Source organism: Poecilia reticulata, chromosome 4 (genome assembly GCF_904066995.2).
Source record: "Poecilia reticulata chromosome 4, P_reticulata-male-v2, whole genome shotgun sequence".
Taxonomy (NCBI): domain Eukaryota; kingdom Metazoa; phylum Chordata; class Actinopteri; order Cyprinodontiformes; family Poeciliidae; genus Poecilia; species Poecilia reticulata.
The window spans coordinates 23,383,409-23,401,830 of record NC_088833.1 but is presented as its reverse complement, the minus strand read 5'-3'; the positions used below and the strand labels follow the sequence as shown (position 1 = coordinate 23,401,830).

The following is an 18,422-nucleotide window of genomic DNA, read 5'->3' as shown; positions in this document are numbered from 1 at the left end:
AAAAAAAAATCAGCAGTTCGTTGCTGATTGGTCAATGTACGAAAAGGGGCGGGGAGTTTCGAGCATATCCACAGGTGAGGCTGGTTCTGACTCAGGTTAGCGCTTTGCTCACAGCTGGAAAGTACTTGTGCGTGTCAAACCCAGATACCAGTAAGAAGCTCGAAGGAATTTTTTGAAACTTAAAATAGCAGGGACAGGAAAAACAAGCTTTACAGTAAACTTAGAAGTTTAGAGGCTAAGATGACTTAAAGGGACCGTTGTCCACACAAAGGTGTTGAAATCTCTTGTGCAGATGTGTCAAAAAAAACAAAACAATTTTTTTATGCCAAATTATGATGTCATAGAAAATATGTTAGAAAAATTCCCAAATAAGTTTGAGCACATTTATTCAGCAGGAACAAAAATCCCATTATATGATATAATTGTAAGCCGTGGCACAATTATAAGTTCTCCAAAGTAATCATTTAAAAAATTGGGAGAGTAATTTTTCTTAAATTTATATTTTCTTTTTAAAATGAATTTTAAAAAGTCACACATGTCGTACATGACCAGGAATACTGAGTCATAATTGAGTCAGTATTCCTGGATTAGAAATACGAAACAACACGGAAACCTAGAAGTGATATTGATTGTTTTAGTTAAGGTTCACTGTAAAACAGCAACATCAGATTCAACACTGAGGTGTTTTTTTGTTGTTTTTTTTTAGAGATTTTGAAGTTCAGTTTCTCTAGCAGGTTGTTTTGATAAGCAAACTTATCTTTTTTAAAAATGTATAAATGCTAGATAATTGATTCAATTTACATATTAAGTTAAATGACTTTTTTAAGACACAAAATTAAAAGTTTAGGACTTGGACTGGACTCACAACTTCCATTTCTTGACTTTTGTTTTAATTTCATAATTTTTCTTAACGTTTATGAAGTTGTGAAATAATAATAATTAGGGCAGAGGTGGATCAAATGTATATTATAAATCTTCTGCATTTAACTGTGAATTTCCTCACCAACATACAATATTTATCCTTTCAAACTCCACCAGTTTTCATACTTTTCCACAAGAAAATATTGCACACTTAATAAAGTATTTACTGTATAAAACACTTATGTGTTTCATATTTTAGCAAAATCTAAAAACTAAATATGAAGTGAGTTTTAATTAAATAACATACAAAGAGGGGGGGACACAGTTTGAATGTCCTTATTTCAAAAACTATGTGAAGGTTTTAGTTATCGGTGCTGTGATTTAGTCGAACAAACATAAACACATGACTAGCACTCAGTGTAAGCAATCATTGTCCAGGCTGATATGCTGCACAAAAGCCTTTCATATCAATGTACGATTCATAGGAATGTACAAACATAAATAGTAATGGATTACACTTAACAAAGCTGCTGTGCTGGATGAATAATGACAGCACGTTTTGTCCAAAGTCCAGTTTGCTACTCACTCTTAGGGCAGTGATTAGTTTGGATCCACCTAATGACTAACTGCTGGTGAGGTTTATCTGCAGCTGCACGTGTTATATTTCTCATTTTCTCACTGTGGGATGAGCAACAACACCGAGTTAGAGTTTAATTTGCAGCAGTGTGCTGCTCTCAGGGGCCCTGCTTCATTTCTCATCCTCTATGTTCTGTAAGCTTTATTTAGATCAGCCTTACAGCTAAAAAGGAAGGTGCCAATTTTAAGCATTTAAATTACAGCAGAGCTCAGTTCAGGTGTAAAGCACCACCGAATAAATGATTTCCAACAGCAGCAAAATTAGTTTTATTAGTTTGGTAATTGAGAGTATGTATTTGGCACTTTCTACCCCATTCACTGAGCTCATTGATAGCTTATGTTTATGCTTTAGGTTTGTGTAAATCCTTGGGAGCCCCGAGGTATAAGCAGCTCAGCTAATCAACTAATACCACTGGTTGCTTGAAAATAATAATAAAAAGAAAAACTTCCCCTCTCTTCTCTGTCTCTCCTGAGACGACAATAATTGCAATGAGTAAGAGTCCCTAACTTAAATTCCTCTTGGTTTCTCATACAACCTGGTTTTAGCAATACCTGGATGGATGGATGGATGGATGGATGGATGGATGGATGGATGGATGGATGGATGGATGGATGGATGGATGGATGGATGGATGGATGGATGGATGGATGGATGGATGGATGGATGGATGGGTGGAATAAGGATTCATAAAACTGCTCTAGCTCTGCTACTGAGAAATAAGTAACAGATAGAGTTATTTATGTGAAGAGTTAATTTGTTTTTTGAAGTGTTTTCTGTTAAGTCTTTCTTGTATTTATTTTTCTGTCATGTCATGTGAGGTTAAAGTATGGAGAAAAGAAGGCATATTTCAATATTATTTAGTGAAATGCATTTAAAAAATGCATGAAAATGCATCCATGCATGAAACAGCATGTATTTTGCAACGCTCAAAATGGATTAGAGCTTTCTCTAAGTAAGTTATGTACTATATAATTTAGATTCTTACAACAGATATCATGGGGGTTAGTTTCTGATTCACCTCAATCCACCCTTGACTGCTCCAAAGTCTGACTCCTTGTCGGTTCTGTGTAAAAATCTCCCACATTTTAAGGGAAGTAATTGGTGTTGTCCAAGGTATAATTTTAAGAAATGTAATTAACTCTTCACATAAATAGCTCTCAGGCTAATGTTGAAGAAATTCCCTGTTTCTCGGAAGGATATGAATTTCCAGAAACGACAGCGTCATGTAAGCTTTGCTTCTAAAACCCTGTTTGTTGTTTAAACAGACCAGATTGACTGGGAGTTTTTTTTTTTTTTTTTTTTTTGCGTATTTTTTCCACCTGCAGAAGCTGCGTAGCGGTACGTCACGCAGCGTTTCTGTTCCTCTTACGCAATATGCGCCTTGTCTCCTCCTGTCATCTCGGCGCACCACCACCACCCTGGTCAGTGCGGGGAACTATTTTCTCTCATCACCGCTCTCTCCTAGAGCTAACTGAACATCAAAATGGGGAACAGAGACGACGAGTATGACTTCTTGTTCAAAGGTGAGCGAAACAGACGGAGGCTAGCGTTATTTTAAAGGCTATTCTCAAAACGAGCATGCTAGCTGCGTTATCGTCGCTGGTAAACATCAGCTAACGGTAGCTAGCCGAGCTGTTTTCGTTGCCCGTTGACTCACTTCCCCTGTTTAATACATCCCTTATTCACAGTTACTTCAGGTGTGGCAGTGCTCGTTTTTGTGTTCAGGTCTGACTCTTTCTTTTCAACACGTTGTAGAGAAACCAGAGCGTTTTGTTTTTGGTGAGGAGTCCTGCAGGCTAGTGGTCAGGAGAATAGGACTACAACACACTTGCTGTATTTCAAACTTTATTATCATCTGTCAAAACCAGACTGTGGTTTTAATCACGCAATGAAATCTTATTCAGACGCTCGCGTGGCTTATTTTTGTCTGCTTCATCTTCTAAAACCTAGGTTTTTGTTTGCTTTTTAAGAGTTGCTTTGTTGGATACTTGATCCCTGAGGGAGGAAACTCACTCCCTGTCAAAGGAAGAAAGAGGAAACTCCATTGTTGTTTTTTTTTCTGTCAGGTTTCTAATTACCTCTAATCACAGGTACTTTCCAATCAGTCACTTCTCTGTCAGTCTGATGACTACAAGCTCCTTTCTTCACCAAACAAAGCTGGATCTTATCACTAAATCTGTGTCACTAGACCTATTTTTCTTTCTCGAAGTCTAGTTTCCTGCAAACATGTACAGTATATGCTGCATATACACATCTTTGTTTATTGTAAAACTCAAATGAAGGGTTTCACAGTGAAGCTTGCCTTTCACCCTGCCAATGCATTATTAATATGGGGCCCCAGTCTGCTGCAGCCGTTTGGACTCTGGCTTCAGGATACTGATGACTCGTCAGGATGACACAGGAACAGAAGTCTTGAGAAAGCGTTGAGTCAGATTTCTTGGAGCGCAGGCCTTTGGCAGCTCCTTCCTGCCTGATTCCCAACAGGCAGGGAGGAGAGTCTGATAACGATCCCTCTGCGTAGGAAAAGCAGAGCTTTCCGGCACTTTCCACTTTGAAAAGCCACCGTGTGTTTCCAGTCCAGGTATGAGGCGGTGTTAGGCCTTCACCCTGAGTAAAAGTTTCATTGCATTACCACAAAAAATGAAAACAATTAGCATTGTCTAATGGGTTTTGTTTTTTTAAGAGAAACTGTAGCTTACAAGGCTCTCCAGTAGCAGTCAGTGTTTTACTGAATCTGACAAAGCCTCTGACTGAAGACATTGTTGATTTATGACACCTGCTGTCTTGTGACTGTCATGACATGCCAACAGCTCAATATCCGCACAGCAGCGACAATATCTGACCATAACCTGTCCCGAATGACATCATCGGGTGTCGACAAGCACAGCTGATCCACCTCCTTTGCTTTGGCCGCTCCTCCATATCGTATAAACAATGTCAATGTAACAGGAGACTTCGATTATTTAAGCTGTAATCTTAATAGTTTTTCAACCACATATCTATGCATTAAAGTAAAAATATAGAAATCTGATCAAGTTAGCAGTAGTTGGATATAAAACAATCAACCTTTTTGTCTTCCAAATCTATTGAGGAACACTGAGGTTAGTACAATTATAAGCTGATATGGAAATGAACCAATCAATTTTGCCAGAGATCATGGAAAACTTTCTTTTTTTACAAATTGGAGTAATGAACTAAATTGACTGCATTGTTTGATAACCAGGATAAAGTACTCTGAGAGGACATTTGTTGAGGATTGGTTGTAAAAGAAAACCCCCCCGAATTAAATCAAAATCAGAACAAAGAACTTGCTTCATTTTGAGTCATCAACAACAGCACATGTTTTGATGCACATTTTTCTCTTTATTAAGATAAATAAAAAGTCTGAATTATAACAACATGCTTTTGTAATTCCTTTATTTTTTTATTTAAAACAATTTCCTCTATAACAGAGCCCGGAGCAGCCTTTTTTCTCTTTTATGTGTTGCGGTCTGTAAAATAAAAAAGTCAGAATCGGTCGGTTAGTCAGACCTCCAAGGAAGTTGGTGTTTATCATCCTTGTAAGAAATGGAAATATGTAGTGGCCATATGAGAAAGGGGTACGCTCAATACGACTGAGAAAAAAAAAAACTCCCTTTAAAAGCGAGTTAAAGGAAATTAGTTGCAGATATTTGTCGCTACACTATAAGTTCTAAAATGTCCTCACCTCCCTTTGCGCTTCGTTTCCAGTCGTCCTAATCGGAGACTCGGGCGTGGGGAAGAGCAACCTGCTGTCCCGTTTCACACGAAACGAGTTCAACCTGGAGAGCAAGAGCACCATCGGGGTGGAGTTCGCCACCCGCAGCATCCAGGTGGACGGAAAGACGATAAAGGCTCAAATTTGGGACACAGCGGGACAGGAGCGCTACAGAGCAATCACCTCGGCGTGAGTGTTACCTCGGTTACAATAATCGCAGCACGTGGCGTGGTGCACCCCCTCACAAAAGATAGAGCTGACTCTGCGCCCTCGCCAGGTACTACCGGGGCGCGGTTGGAGCCCTGCTGGTCTACGACATCGCCAAGCACCTGACGTACGAGAACGTGGAGCGCTGGCTGAAGGAGCTGAGGGACCACGCCGACAACAACATCGTCATCATGCTGGTGGGGAACAAGAGCGACCTGCGCCACCTCAGGGCCGTGCCCACCGACGAGGCTCGAGCCTTCGCGGGTAAACGACGGCAGGCGCCGCGGCGGAACAAGCACGACCGAGCCGTGCGGAGATATTTCAAAAATGTCCCCCCTCTTTCTCTCTCCCTACGTCAGAAAAGAACACCCTGTCATTCATCGAGACGTCGGCGCTGGACTCGACAAACGTAGAAGAGGCGTTCAAGGACATTCTAACAGGTGGGAGAAGCGAGACTGCAGATTTGTCTTCAGAAGGGTTGAGAGAAAATGAAGGGAATACAGAATCCGATATATTTGAATATGACAAAGTATAAATGTTGAGATAAGGAGGTTTTACTCATTTAGTCGGACTCAGCAAGGCAGCGCGTTTTAAAAATGCAGATAAGCAGGTTTAACATTGGGCTGTACCAAACTTTACTGTGGAGAAAACTCAGTTGAAGTGTTTTTCTCATCTACTTCTCAAGCGCTTTTCTCCCCCCAAGGTCTAATTTTGTGATTAATAATGCATGAGATGCTTTCAGTGGGTGATCAGGTTCTGCTGCAGTGAAGATAACCAAGTAAAAAAAAAGGATAGGTAGATAGAAATGCAGAATGTGGTTTGATAAGTCAGATGTGAATGTGCTGGAGGAAAATCATTTAAAGCTTCCTGATTATAATACGGGATAATCTTCTGCATATTCACTTGGTAAAAAGATGACTTTATTACCTTAAGGTGTAGTTCACAGCAAAAACGCCAGTGTTTTTGCCCTGACTGAAACAAAGAATTGGATTATTCGTAATGAATCGTTTATTGAAATAATCTTCCACTAATTTAGCAATCGATTAATTGTTAACTGGAGTATACAAACTCGAAGAACAAAACAATATATTCAGAGCAGTAATTAAACTAAACCTGGGAAAAAAATGTATTTTACATTTTGGATTAAAAAAAAAGTTTCTTTGTCTGTAAATGTGTTACTAGAACTCGTCAAGTTTTAGTTTTTAACCAGGACAGCAGAATAATTTGCTTTCACAAACATTTGAACCATTGCTTTTGAGCAGCTGTCCAATTATGAATCAATTAAACCAGATCAGCCACACACTGCATTGATGTTAGGAGAAGCAGAAAGAGGTGAGCTTTTCACATGTTGATGTTAAAAGTGTTTGGGTTTTTTTAGCTGCAGACTCATCATTGAGAGATGATGAAGTGGTCACTAAAGGAATGCTGTTTCATATTAGTCAATAAAATGTTTATTCGCTCATTAAAAAAGGAAATTGAATCATTATTTGAACTATTTATATCCATACTTGAATGTATTTTTAATATTGTTTAACAAAAGCTTAAAAGAAAAATCTACAGAATGTGTTTTTTTTTTTCCTTGTCAAAATATTTGATAGCTAAAATAATCTTTAGTTGCAGCCCTAAAATATTTTCACAACTAAGGAAAGCGCTGAGAAATTACTGAAATGTACTCTGACTCTGGTGGCCTTTCCCTTCCCATACATGAGCATTACGTTAATTTTAAAAAAAATGTTTTTCTTTTCTTACTTTTCTCCCGTCTCCAGAAATTTACCGCATCGTGTCACAGAAGCAGATAGCCGACAGATCTGCGCACGACGAGTCTCCGGGCAACAACGTAGTAGACATAAGCGTCCCGCCGACGACCGACGGCCAGAAGGGCAACAAACTGCAGTGCTGTCAAAGCCTGTGACGCTCAGCCTGAAGACACTCACCCCTCCACCTCGCCCTCCTCCTCTTCATCACGCCACCAGTGCACTTTTTTATTTCACACAAAAGCCAGCTCCTTCTTTTTCTTTATCTTGCTCCATTTTCTTATCTTTTTTTTTTTTTTTTTTTGGCACTTTTTCTGAATCTGTTTCATTTTATTTTGTAGGAGTACTTTCAACGTCACTTGTTGCTCTTCTCTCCCGCCATGAGGGATTTATTTCAGAAGCCTTTCGTGTCCATGGATCGATCATGGAGTCAAAGTGAAGGAACGAGGCCGCTGCCTTCAGGCGCAGCGAGTTTAGGAAATGCATTTCAGCGGTTGCCACTAGGTGGTGCTGTGCAAAAACGAACTAAATAAGAGTTACTCCAGCTTGACGAAGCAGTATTATGTATTTGACTGTGTGCTTCTTACTTCCATCTGTCATCATGCCAAAAACATATTCTCATTAAGTATTTATTGAAGAAAAGTTGGCTTCGTTTGTCATTGTCTTACTTTCAGGTGAAGAACTGTGTAAATTTACAATAAAACTCTTGACTGAAGCACTTTTTTTTTGGATGTTGTGTGTTCTTTCTGAAAAAAATATTTTCTGCTTTAATGAAAATTATACATAAGTTATAGAGCAGGCTAACCTTAAAATGAGAGGTTGGTATTTTATTGTTGAACAGTGAATGATGGTAAAAACACTGGAATAATAGCATTTGGTCAAAAGCTCAATCTTTTTTCCATTAAGACTACTGTTTAATGGCATTTTTTAAAAGAACAGTGCACATTTTATTACAATTTTTGCTCTAAGGGAGACAAAATGACCTGGACAGACTTGATGTATCCGAATATGTTTAATGCAAAACATAAATCTAATCCCCGGTTAGTTTGATGTCGAGAGCAGCTTGTGAATAATCTTCCTGGCGTTTTAACAAGCAGTTTAAACGCTTTTCTGCGTAGTAAACAAAGAGCTGAGTTTTCAGAAGTCAGAAATGAAAAGAGGAAAAACACAATTTTGAGGTCTATGTCTCTCGCTGGGTAAGTAAAACATCTCATAAAAGTCTGAACCAACAGTACCTCGCAAAAGGCTATAGAAAAATGCACTAAGAAAAACTTTTCCACATGTTCCTCTGCATAAAATCCGGTTGTTCTTTGAATGTGTTGGATTGTTGGAGAACGTTTTGAAAGAAAGGAATGCAGCAGAGTTTTGGACAAGTTTAAACCAGTGTTAGATTATAATATTTCTCTCACAGTTCAGCTGGATCCATCGGCTAAAAAGAGAAGAGTGCAGCACAGCTTCAAATCTTCTAACACACTTAAACATTTTGCAAGATATGGCCCAAATGATTAACTCAAGACTACTTTCAGGCCAAAGAAATATATTTTTAAAGATAAAATGAAGTTTATTATTTTTCTCTCTCAGCAATGAACTAAGAAAACTTTATGCAAACTTACAGTCTTAATATTTTTTTAGGAAAAGAATGTGTAGATCATCGCAGATCCAAAACTTCAAAAGGGTCTCGCATGTTTTAAATTAAAAGAAACATTTTACTCATTTATTTTTGGGCTCGTTTAAAGAAGACTGAAAAAGATTTAGATTTTATTTTATTTTTAAAAGCAATAAAAACATGATTTAGATCACCGTTTGAAAACACTTGATGTATTTGGCCAGGTTTTAATAAGATAATTAAAAGCAGATTTGGGTGCAAAAGGCAACGGATAGACGTGGTTCTGTGGAGATTAACAGGAAAGCAGAAAACCTGGTTATTAAAAGATGAACACTTTGTGTTTTATCCAACGTTTTTGAGGAGATTTTCTTTTCTGGCTCACAAACAGAAACCCAAACGGTTAATATATCGCCCAAGAGGAACATTTAAAACACAACAAGCACCAGTAAATGAAATTAAGAAGCTCGTGTGAAGTTTTTTTTTTTTTAAGCGATAAAAGCTAAATGCTCAAAAGCAATTTTTATAGACTAGAAATTTTGCTCACATATCAAGTCAGAAGTTTAACTTTTTTCCACTTAAAATTGACCTTTTCAAGTAATGGGTCAAAATCAGAGTAAATATTTGAGGATTTAGGGAACAATGTATCAAAGTAGCCCGAGGCAGCCGAGGATACAGAAATGTTTTGGGTTTTTTTCCCCCTCGTTTGATTTTGTTTTGTACTTCCTGCCTTCAACAACAGCAGCAAATCTAATACTTTGAACTCCAACTAAGGAGCTTATGCAGAGGACAGAATGAGTAGATGTGACTGATTTAGTAAAACCTGAGATTAGCGGTTTGTTTTCCATCAGGATTAGCGAGCAGACGACCCCCCTCCATCCCCTCACCTCTGCTAGAGTTAAAGGATGAGATGTAAACATGCTTACGGAGCTACTGGGTTTTCAAAACCAGAAGACGCTTTTGCCAGAAGCACAACAACACAACCGGCGACACTTCCTAGATTAATACCCACGCAGCATTTATTATTACATTTTAGTCTTTTATTTTTTTTAAAAGACATCCTGTAATGTATCAGAAAACACCGTAAATATTATAAACAAAGAACTGCAACTCAACCTATGGAGTACAAACAATCTTGTCTCTTTAAAAAACAACAAACAAACAGGACAGAAGTGTTAGAAAAACAAGTGACATTTACATTATTTACAATCTCTTGGGTGACATTTTATGGGTTGAATACACAGATTGACCACAGCGCATAGAGAGATGCTTTAGGGGAGCGGGTGATGATTTTTACATCTCTATGGCAACGCTGCAGCCAAAATGGGGGCAGTTTTGCATAATTTTCAACGCACTTAATACAACAAAAAGTCTGTCCATTTCTTTGTTGCTCAACAGACTGGCAGCCGCTGGTGTTTACGATGATCAGCCACAATCCAGTGAAGTCTCAGCGAGGATATTAAATGCGTTTTTAAAAAAATAACCAGTGATCAAATAGTTTTTCTGGTAGAAGCTACTGTAAACATTATTGGTATATATAATACTAATAATAATAATTGAATACCCTTAACACACTTTTCTCTTATACAAAATTTCCAACAGATGCAGTTTGTGGCACAAGTTCACATCCTGAAAAATCTAAGAGGTGGAAAAATAAGACGGTTTCATCCGCCCGGTTACTGTAAACTTAGTGTTTAAAAGCAAGCTTTCCCTCCTGAAACTGCAACTACACTGCGCTTGGAAAAATAGATCCATCTACAATGTAAACATGCACGATCACTTATGTGATAACAGCAAACAAGGCGGTCTGATCTAGGTGTAGGAAAGACATCATCTGGATAAAAACTGGGATTTACGGCGTAAACTTTACTTGATGTTTAAAAACTGACAGCTTAGTTAAGATATTTTTTTACTGCTGTTTGGACATATTTTTGGTTTCATGGGTGCTTCAATAAATATCACAATTTTAAAAATTAAATTAGCTGTAGAATACCAGCAGTGGATGCATCAGCCTAGATCGCAACAGGACATTTTTATTCTTAAGGCATTGTGCTTGTGAAGCTTTGACAAACAGGTGATGGACATACTGTCAAAAAAAGACGGATGAGTTTTTCTATATATATATATATATATATATACACATACATACATACATATTTTTAATCATTATTAAATGGAAAACCCCAAAATATTGTAATATCAAGCTAAGTTTATAGTTGACGTATTGAACCGAACCCGTTGCTGCTTTTCTCGCTAACTGGACGATTTGGAGGAGGTGTTCTTGTGGAGCAGCTCTGCCTCACCAGCATTTATATGATCCCTCTAGAGCAGATGTGTCAAACTCGAGGCCCGGGGGCCAAATCTCGCCCACAGTAGCTTTTTATGTGGCCCTCTAGACTCCAAATTACATCAATAAATCCCTCCAGTTTTTCCACAAATCCTCATAATTCACATAAAAATCAACAGATCCGCACGTCGTTTCTGATTTTACTGCAATTTTTTCTCAAAATTGGTCAAAAACATTAAGTTTAAGTGACTGCTGCCTCAGCCTTACTTGATGTCAAGTAAGAAAAAGTTACATTCAACATCACACATTAACTCAAATATCATAAAAATTCCTTACAAATGCTTCTAAATTACATTACAAAAAAGCCCCAAAAAACAATCAAGATCCTGGGGAGACATCCATTTGTTAATATTTTAACAGTTTAATGGGTTTTATCAAGGCATTCTGGCACAACTGGCCCTTTAAGAACATCCAGATTTTTGATATGGCCCAAAACGAAACAGAGGTTGACACTCCTGCTCTAAAAGGCTCACATCCAGAGAATACTGCACCAAGGTAGGCGTCCACATCGCCAACCACTAGTCTGACCATCCCAAAACTGATTCCTACAGCAACGTCGAACTCAAAACCTAGAATAAGCTTCTGCAATACTCTGGGTTTAAAAAAAATGTATATATGTATATATAAAATGTTCTTTTAAAAGCTGTTTTAGTTTCTGTCTATCCAAATGAACACCGACATGTTAAGTGCTTATGATACAAAAACCTTGCTGGCAAAGCCTGCTTCAGCTGGAAAACAGGAAATCCAGTCTAAAGTCAATTTAAAAAATACACCAACAGAAAAAAAACAAACTAAAATCACCAACTGTGAGGTTGGCATGCAATGCATAACTGTGCATGTTAGTATCTGTTTACAGTAAAAGCCTCAATTTCCACAGTGTTGTTATTGCACAGTCTCATGTTACACAGTCGTCCCTTACTAGACCAGAAGTAAAAAAAAAACAAACAAACAAAAAAAACAACAACTGGTGCAGTGAAAAATCTGAGTCGCTCGTTAAACTCAAACTGCATAATCAACATCTGGCTTGTGAAGTATAAATCAAAGACGGGAGGGCTGCCCCCCACCCCCCAACCTGCTCCGGTCACAGTAATATGAGAGCACACTCGTGCGGCAGTGAGTTGCAAACGACAGAGAGCGGTCAGAGCAGGTCAACGCACGTCAACACAAAACACCCGCTTAGGGTGCAGTTACCGTTTTCGTCAGAGAAATTGTTCTGCGGAGCCTTTCAAAAAGGTTTCCTGTAAATACTGGTAAGACGATACACAGTTACAAACTGGATGTCTTTTCATGGCAGCTGGTTACACTTTCATGTGTATGACAAATGTGAACTTCATTTTTCAGATTTTTGTTCACAATCGAGGGTTAATTTGGGGTTTATGCAACACTTCAGGGTAAGAGAGGATGCCAAACTGTGGGGGATAATTATGGAAATCCATTTATGGTTAGCAGAACCCCTCATCATCATCATCATCATCGTCACATCCATCATGATGAGTCAGAAAACGTGTACGCTTCTGAACATCACATGCCGTCTCTCAGTCTTTTCTGTGTTGTTTTTTTGCATAAACTTTATCAAACATCCTGCGATAAAAAAAACAAAACAGAAGGACTCGATTTAAATGCGTTCCTGCAGAACGCATTTTTCAGATGGAGTGGAAAAAATATGCAAAAAAGGAAGAAAGCAATATAAAGTAAAACAAAACAAAAAAACAAAAAACAAAAAAAAAGCCCAGAAGAGCTTCTTTGAAGTCCTGCCAACAAACGTGATGCAAGATTCCCACATGTCTCCATCTGCTCTCATACTATACTCTCACTGGCAGACTTCTTCAGTTTGTTAGAGAGCAAGGAATGCTGGGAAGAGCTGGACTCCTTGGCTTCGGGAATGAGAAGACGCACTTTCTGATTTGTTCTTCTCCACTCGGAGTAGAGCTGACAGTGGTAGCGGAAAGAGACCTGGCGGATGGAAACGAGGAAGAGACGTCAGCAAAAGGGACGAGGTTTTTTTATTTTTTGCAGCTGGGCTGCGTCGGGAGTCGTGCTCACCAGGGTCCAGAGGACGTAGATGGTGAAGAGGGCGATGGTGAGCGCGATGAGGCCCACGGCCTGCAGCCAGCTGCCCATGTGAAGGTGGTCCTGAGCCCCCCTCAGGCACAGCCAGCCGGAGATGGCCGCCAGCGGCGTGATGAAGAGGAAGCACACCATGTCGCAGAACAGCGTCCGCTTCTCGTTACGAGGGCCGGGGTCCTGCAGCCACTGTGGAGCCGGGAGGTGAAAGGTCAAAAACGAGAGTGGAAGCAAAGTGAGATTGCCGATCTTCAAGCATAAAGTCACCCGCAAACGTGTTCTCATCACCTACACAACCACAAACTTATTTTACTTTATCAGGATGTGTGACTCGACAAAAAGTGACATGCAATTGTAGAAATAAGGAAACTGTAAGACATGAGTGAACAATACCAAACATTTATATTTAAAAATGACCTGACTAAACCCGAGTTATCTCACAGAGAGAGAAAAACGGGGAAATTTCAAGCATGCAGAGACGTTGCTTTAAAGAACCCAAGAATAAAATGACAGCAAAAAAGGTGGAGCAGAATTCAAAATGCGCGCTACATTTTTCACACTTATTTCAGCTAAAGTATGACAAAACCGTAGGGGGGGAAAAAAAAAAAAAAAAAAAAGTATTAGTATGAAAACTTTTGCAAGAGACAAGAGAGAGAAGACGGATGCGACGGTTACCTCTGTGAGCGGCTTGGGTCGCCTCTCGATGCTGAACTCTGTGTGACAGAGCTCGCAGTAGCTGGTGTTGGACGACGACAGCCACTTCTCCAGGCAGCTCTTGTGCACCGTGCCCAGCGTGCCCATGCAGTCGCACGGGGACAGGAGACCCTCGGTGCTGCCCCCCTCGTGGCAAATGCGGCAGATGGGACAGTCGCTGATGCAAACGCACAACATTCGTTCAAACACAACTCCTCCTGCATCCGGAGGAAACCGTTTGTTTTGAGAATGCGCGACAAGTCCGGGTCTCACCTTTGTACGCTCATGGGTTTGAGCACGGAGGACAGCAGCCGCCCGTCCAGCGCCGTGACCTGAGTGACGTAGAGGGCCTGGCATCCCTCGCCCCCCGCCTCCTCGACAATCTTCCACATGCCTGCCGTGCCGGCACAGTCGCACAGGGAGCCAGGCAGGTGGCAGCACCCGCCTGTCGTCATGGCAGCCTCGTCCACCACCTCCAGACGCCGGCCGTGGCCAGAAGCGATGGCGTCGAGGGTTGTAGGCACCGGATGGTCCGAGGACGGGGGAATAACAAAGAGAGCGAACGCCTGCTGCTTTCCACCGGAGAACAATGACTCTACAGAGAAGCAGACATGCAGAGGATTGATTGAGTTTGGTAAAAAAAAATAAAAAAAATTCAGTTTGAAAAGGGGAGAAAAAAAAAAGTCCTGGTCTTTCTCAGTGGAAGACATATTTAAAAAGGAGCTAAACTAATCAGAAAAAAGAAAGACAGTAATATATTATTTTCTCAAATGCACCAGATTTATACGCCTCAAAAAATTTGATATCACTGAAAAAATATTTGCCACTTATTGCAGAAACTGAAACTAATTTACTATATAGAAGAGTGAAATACTTTACATCTTTATTTCTTGTACTTTTAACATGTATGGCTCACAGAAGGTGAAAACAGAATATTCAGTGCCTCAGAAAATTAGAGATTACATAATAATAAGTTGGTTGTTTTTTTTTTTTAACAGAATATCAGGATTCACATAGGTGTGTTCATTTCCATGCACTCAATATTTGGTTGGGCCTCTTTTCGCATGAATTACTGCATCAGTGGCGAAATGCCGAGCTGGAAAATGAAGTCGGTGTCTCAACAAAGCAGAAGGAAGCACGATGTTCTCTAGAATTTCCTGGCAGGCGGCTGTGTCGACTGTGGACTTGATAAAAACGCAGTTGGCCAACACCGCATTGACCACAACTCACCACCGACCGTGGAAACGTCACACTGGACTTCAAGAAACACGGAGTCTACGCCTCGCCACTCTTCCTCTTTCACTTGGGTCTTGATTTTCAAATGAAATGCAAACTTGACTTTCCTCTGAAAACTGAACCACAGAATAGTAGTGACGATTTTTCTCAGCTCAGGTAAGACACTTCTGACTTTCTGTCTGGTTCAGAAGTAGCTTGACGGATGGGACATTTGTGGTCCGTGTGCAAGATTCATCTGAGCATTGGATGCCTGAATGGATTTTGCTCCTTTTGCCCGTACACCTTTCCTTCCACCGAACTTTCTATGAGTATGTATTTATACACAGCATTCAGATCAGCTTCTTTGGTTATGGAGGGGTCAAAACTTTGAATTTAAACTAAATATACAACATATCACAATCACAACTCTAAGTAAGTATTACATTAAGTGAACCAAACTAAAGTAGTTCAAGTCAACCCAAACAAGCCAAATAAACAACAAGAAATCCAAGTGGACAAGAGAGGGGAGGGATACATTTTGAAAATTTTGTGAAACATAATAAATTTAGGCCATGATCATCAAAATTACGAGAAATAAAGGTTTTAAATATTTCACATTGTGTGACTAACGTAGAAGGCCTGGCATCAATCATTTCTGAAATGAGTGACAAATGATCAGGAATCTTTTCATGCTATTCAGTTTGTTTGTTTTTCTTCCATGTACCTGCATGGTTTTAGGGGTCGTTATTGCACAAATGAGGAGACTCTATTCATTTCTTTTTTACATAAAGAAATGAATTATAAGCATTCAGTAGCATAATGTGCTGCATGTTGCAAATAAAAACAAGATTCATCAGTGAGCAGCTACAGATCTGGCACAAAATCTTTACACCGGCTTTACTCTGTTTACAAAAAAAAAACCTGTTCATTTATTTGTTAAAAAAGAAGGGAAAAAAAACAATGCTTGTTTGGTACATGAACATCAAACAATTCATTTCTTTTTGACAGTTTCAGTCTTTTTCCTCTCATCTCCATAGGATTACATATAACACTCCATACATTCATTTTTCATGCTTGCATTTAACAGACAACTCTTAAATAGGCTGATTAACCTTTCGTTTAGAAAAAAGCAGAACGCCAAAGAGGGATGATGTTCTGATGAATAATCACATGAAAACATCCACTGGGCCGTTTTCAGTTCCATTTTTTTGTGTAAACTAATCTACGAGTTAAAATCCAAGTAAATTGCGTTTTACCAAACCATTAAAGTCTATGCTTGCATTACTTTACCATCAAAACAAACACTTCGTGTTTGATCATGCTATACATCTGCGCTAAACCTTTTATTTTTTTTTTTGAGTAAATGATGTAAAACTGGGATATTTTTACTCAACATTCCCAGTCCACATGTGGAAAACCATGAACGCATTTCCTGCCACGTCAGCGGAGACATTCTTCTTAAGAATTGCTTTGCATCATCTATGAGAAAGCTGGTATTTTGGAAACAAACCAGGGTTTGTTTTTTTTCCCCAAAGCAGTTGTTAATCTTTTCTAAAGACCAAAGTGATGTCAGCAGCCATGACTGAGATGTGTAGCTCACTGATAACCAGCTGCCCGTCTCCAGATAACCCACACAGGAGGCTGAACCGGCTATATTTGGGGCCACATTTGTGTCTTAGCAAGCAAATTGGGGTGTCATGCATATTAATTACAAATGAACATGACTAACTGATACATTTCAACCTGGACGTGTATGTCTCACTATTTTTGAATAGAGGGGAAATAATTTTTTCAGGAAATCTATTCATACTAAAACAAGTGGTATACTTAAAAAAAAAAGATGAGGTTCTCTAATAAACCTGAGCTCTATTCCAACATGTATTAATGCAACAGCATCTCCACTACAGACCAGACAAAAGTCTCCCGAATCTACAGCGGTACATGTAGGGTTAAAACATTTTTTTTAAGCTTCAGGGCCCAAATGTCAACTTCCTTCCTGAATTATTGAGCAAATAAGTTGATGCCTTACTTTGTGTCGTTGCTCGTGTAGACTGAAAACATGGGGCCACGATTAGGACAGTGACACAATCCTTGACCCAGATCAACAAAGATCCTCTCCAAATCAGAAACAACAGCTAAACCTAATAATTTACCGTCTGTTTCGACACGGGCACTGTGTAAACACTGGGATTAAACCAGACACTTCTAGTTTTATTTAAGATAAACGCGTGGATTTTAAGACAATACGGTACACTGGTCGAAAACAAAAAGAGTAGTGAGCGTAAATGGTTAGGTGGGTACATTTTCTTTCTGCTCTTGCTTTCAGCGGCTTATGTTACAGCTGCAGACAGATGTTGGGGCTTTGACACAGGCTATTGTCTGGAGCTCAGTAGCGGCGTTATGATACCGAAAGCATACTTCAGCAGACGGGCAATGGCTCATAAAGAAAATTCCTGCTACTAGCTGAAATATTACGCAACATTAACAGCTTCTTTATGTTTTCTGGTTAAAAACAAACATGTTAAATAGCTGAGCTATGTTAGCTAGCTGTCAGTGAGCGGCTGCTAACACCCCGTTAGAGGCTGTAAGACATAAAAGCTAACAGCTACTCACCTTCTTCGGTCTTCAGTGACTTTTCAGGGCAGCTTTTATCAGCGCCCCTTTAGCCTCGCTTTGTCTCCTTACTCCATTTTCACTGTAGGACGGAAGGAACAACAAAACAAGGGTGCAGCAGCTCAGCTAGAGCTGTCTGAGCTGCGCTAGCCAACCACAGCACCTCCCCGTCTCCCTCCTGTCAGCTGATATAACTCGGCCCAGACAAGGCTTCCGCTTTCCTGGGGCTTTAAATACTGCCCCCGAGGATCATCATCATCTTCATCGCCTTCTACAGTCTGGCTCTGCGGTCAGGGAAGGCGTGCACTGCCCGGAGGAGTGATGGTGGATGACAGCGGGGTGTCAGAGGGAGGGGTCCGGACACATGCTCATCAGAGGGAATAAACAGGGACATGGGCTCAAACTGTCAAAACAATTAACTGCGCCCATGTAAACATTTAGAGCCACCAGGACAAGGGGAGCATCTTTATGACTACTATGACATACGAGGACCATTTGGAAATATGATTTTCATAAATAGTTTAATACATTTGCTTTTTTTTTTTACAGGGTTTTGTCAGACTTTGAAGTGGAGTGAAAATAGTACCTGGTTTTCAAGACCTGAAAATGTTGCCTATTCTTTTTAAAAAGAAAGATGAAACTCTGTAAGGGGTAGGAGTCTGTATGTTAGACACTGATTCTTGAATACATTT

At 39.7% G+C, this 18,422-nt stretch overlaps 2 protein-coding genes across 2 annotated transcripts; one reads left to right on the top strand and one right to left on the bottom strand.

The window, feature by feature from the left end:
- Positions 1 to 2,845: 2,845 nt before the first annotated feature.
- On the top strand, positions 2,846 to 7,913 carry LOC103463721 (ras-related protein Rab-11B-like). The gene is made up of 5 exons (XM_008407267.3): positions 2,846 to 3,021; positions 5,228 to 5,423; positions 5,512 to 5,705; positions 5,801 to 5,881; positions 7,208 to 7,913. Exons 1-5 carry the CDS (start codon positions 2,982 to 2,984, stop codon positions 7,351 to 7,353), a joined length of 657 nt encoding a protein of 218 aa, XP_008405489.1. The 5' UTR covers positions 2,846 to 2,981; the 3' UTR covers positions 7,354 to 7,913.
- Positions 7,914 to 9,795: 1,882 nt separating this feature from the next.
- marchf2 (membrane-associated ring finger (C3HC4) 2) lies at positions 9,796 to 18,122 on the bottom strand. The gene is made up of 5 exons (XM_008407266.3): positions 17,731 to 18,122; positions 14,176 to 14,497; positions 13,885 to 14,080; positions 13,189 to 13,398; positions 9,796 to 13,098 (listed from the first exon to the last, which is right to left on the bottom strand). The coding sequence occupies exons 2-5, from the start codon at positions 14,355 to 14,357 to the stop codon at positions 12,943 to 12,945; spliced, it is 744 nt and encodes a 247-aa protein (XP_008405488.1). The 5' UTR covers positions 14,358 to 14,497; positions 17,731 to 18,122; the 3' UTR covers positions 9,796 to 12,942.
- Between the last annotated feature and the right edge of the window lie 300 nt (positions 18,123 to 18,422).

Coding starts and splice junctions, on each gene's coding strand:
- LOC103463721 (XM_008407267.3), top strand. CDS start 2,982: ATGGGGAACAGAGACGACGAGTATGACTTCTTGTTCAAAG. Junction 5,424..5,511: donor TACAGAGCAATCACCTCGGC/GTGAGTGTTACC, acceptor CGCCCTCGCCAG/GTACTACCGGGGCGCGGTTG. Junction 5,882..7,207: donor GTTCAAGGACATTCTAACAG/GTGGGAGAAGCG, acceptor TCCCGTCTCCAG/AAATTTACCGCATCGTGTCA.
- marchf2 (XM_008407266.3), bottom strand. CDS start 14,357: ATGACGACAGGCGGGTGCTGCCACCTGCCTGGCTCCCTGTGCGACTGT. Junction 13,399..13,884: donor GACCCAAGCCGCTCACAGAG/GTAACCGTCGCA, acceptor CCGGCTCCACAG/TGGCTGCAGGACCCCGGCCC. Junction 13,099..13,188: donor TCTACGTCCTCTGGACCCTG/GTGAGCACGACT, acceptor TCCATCCGCCAG/GTCTCTTTCCGCTACCACTG.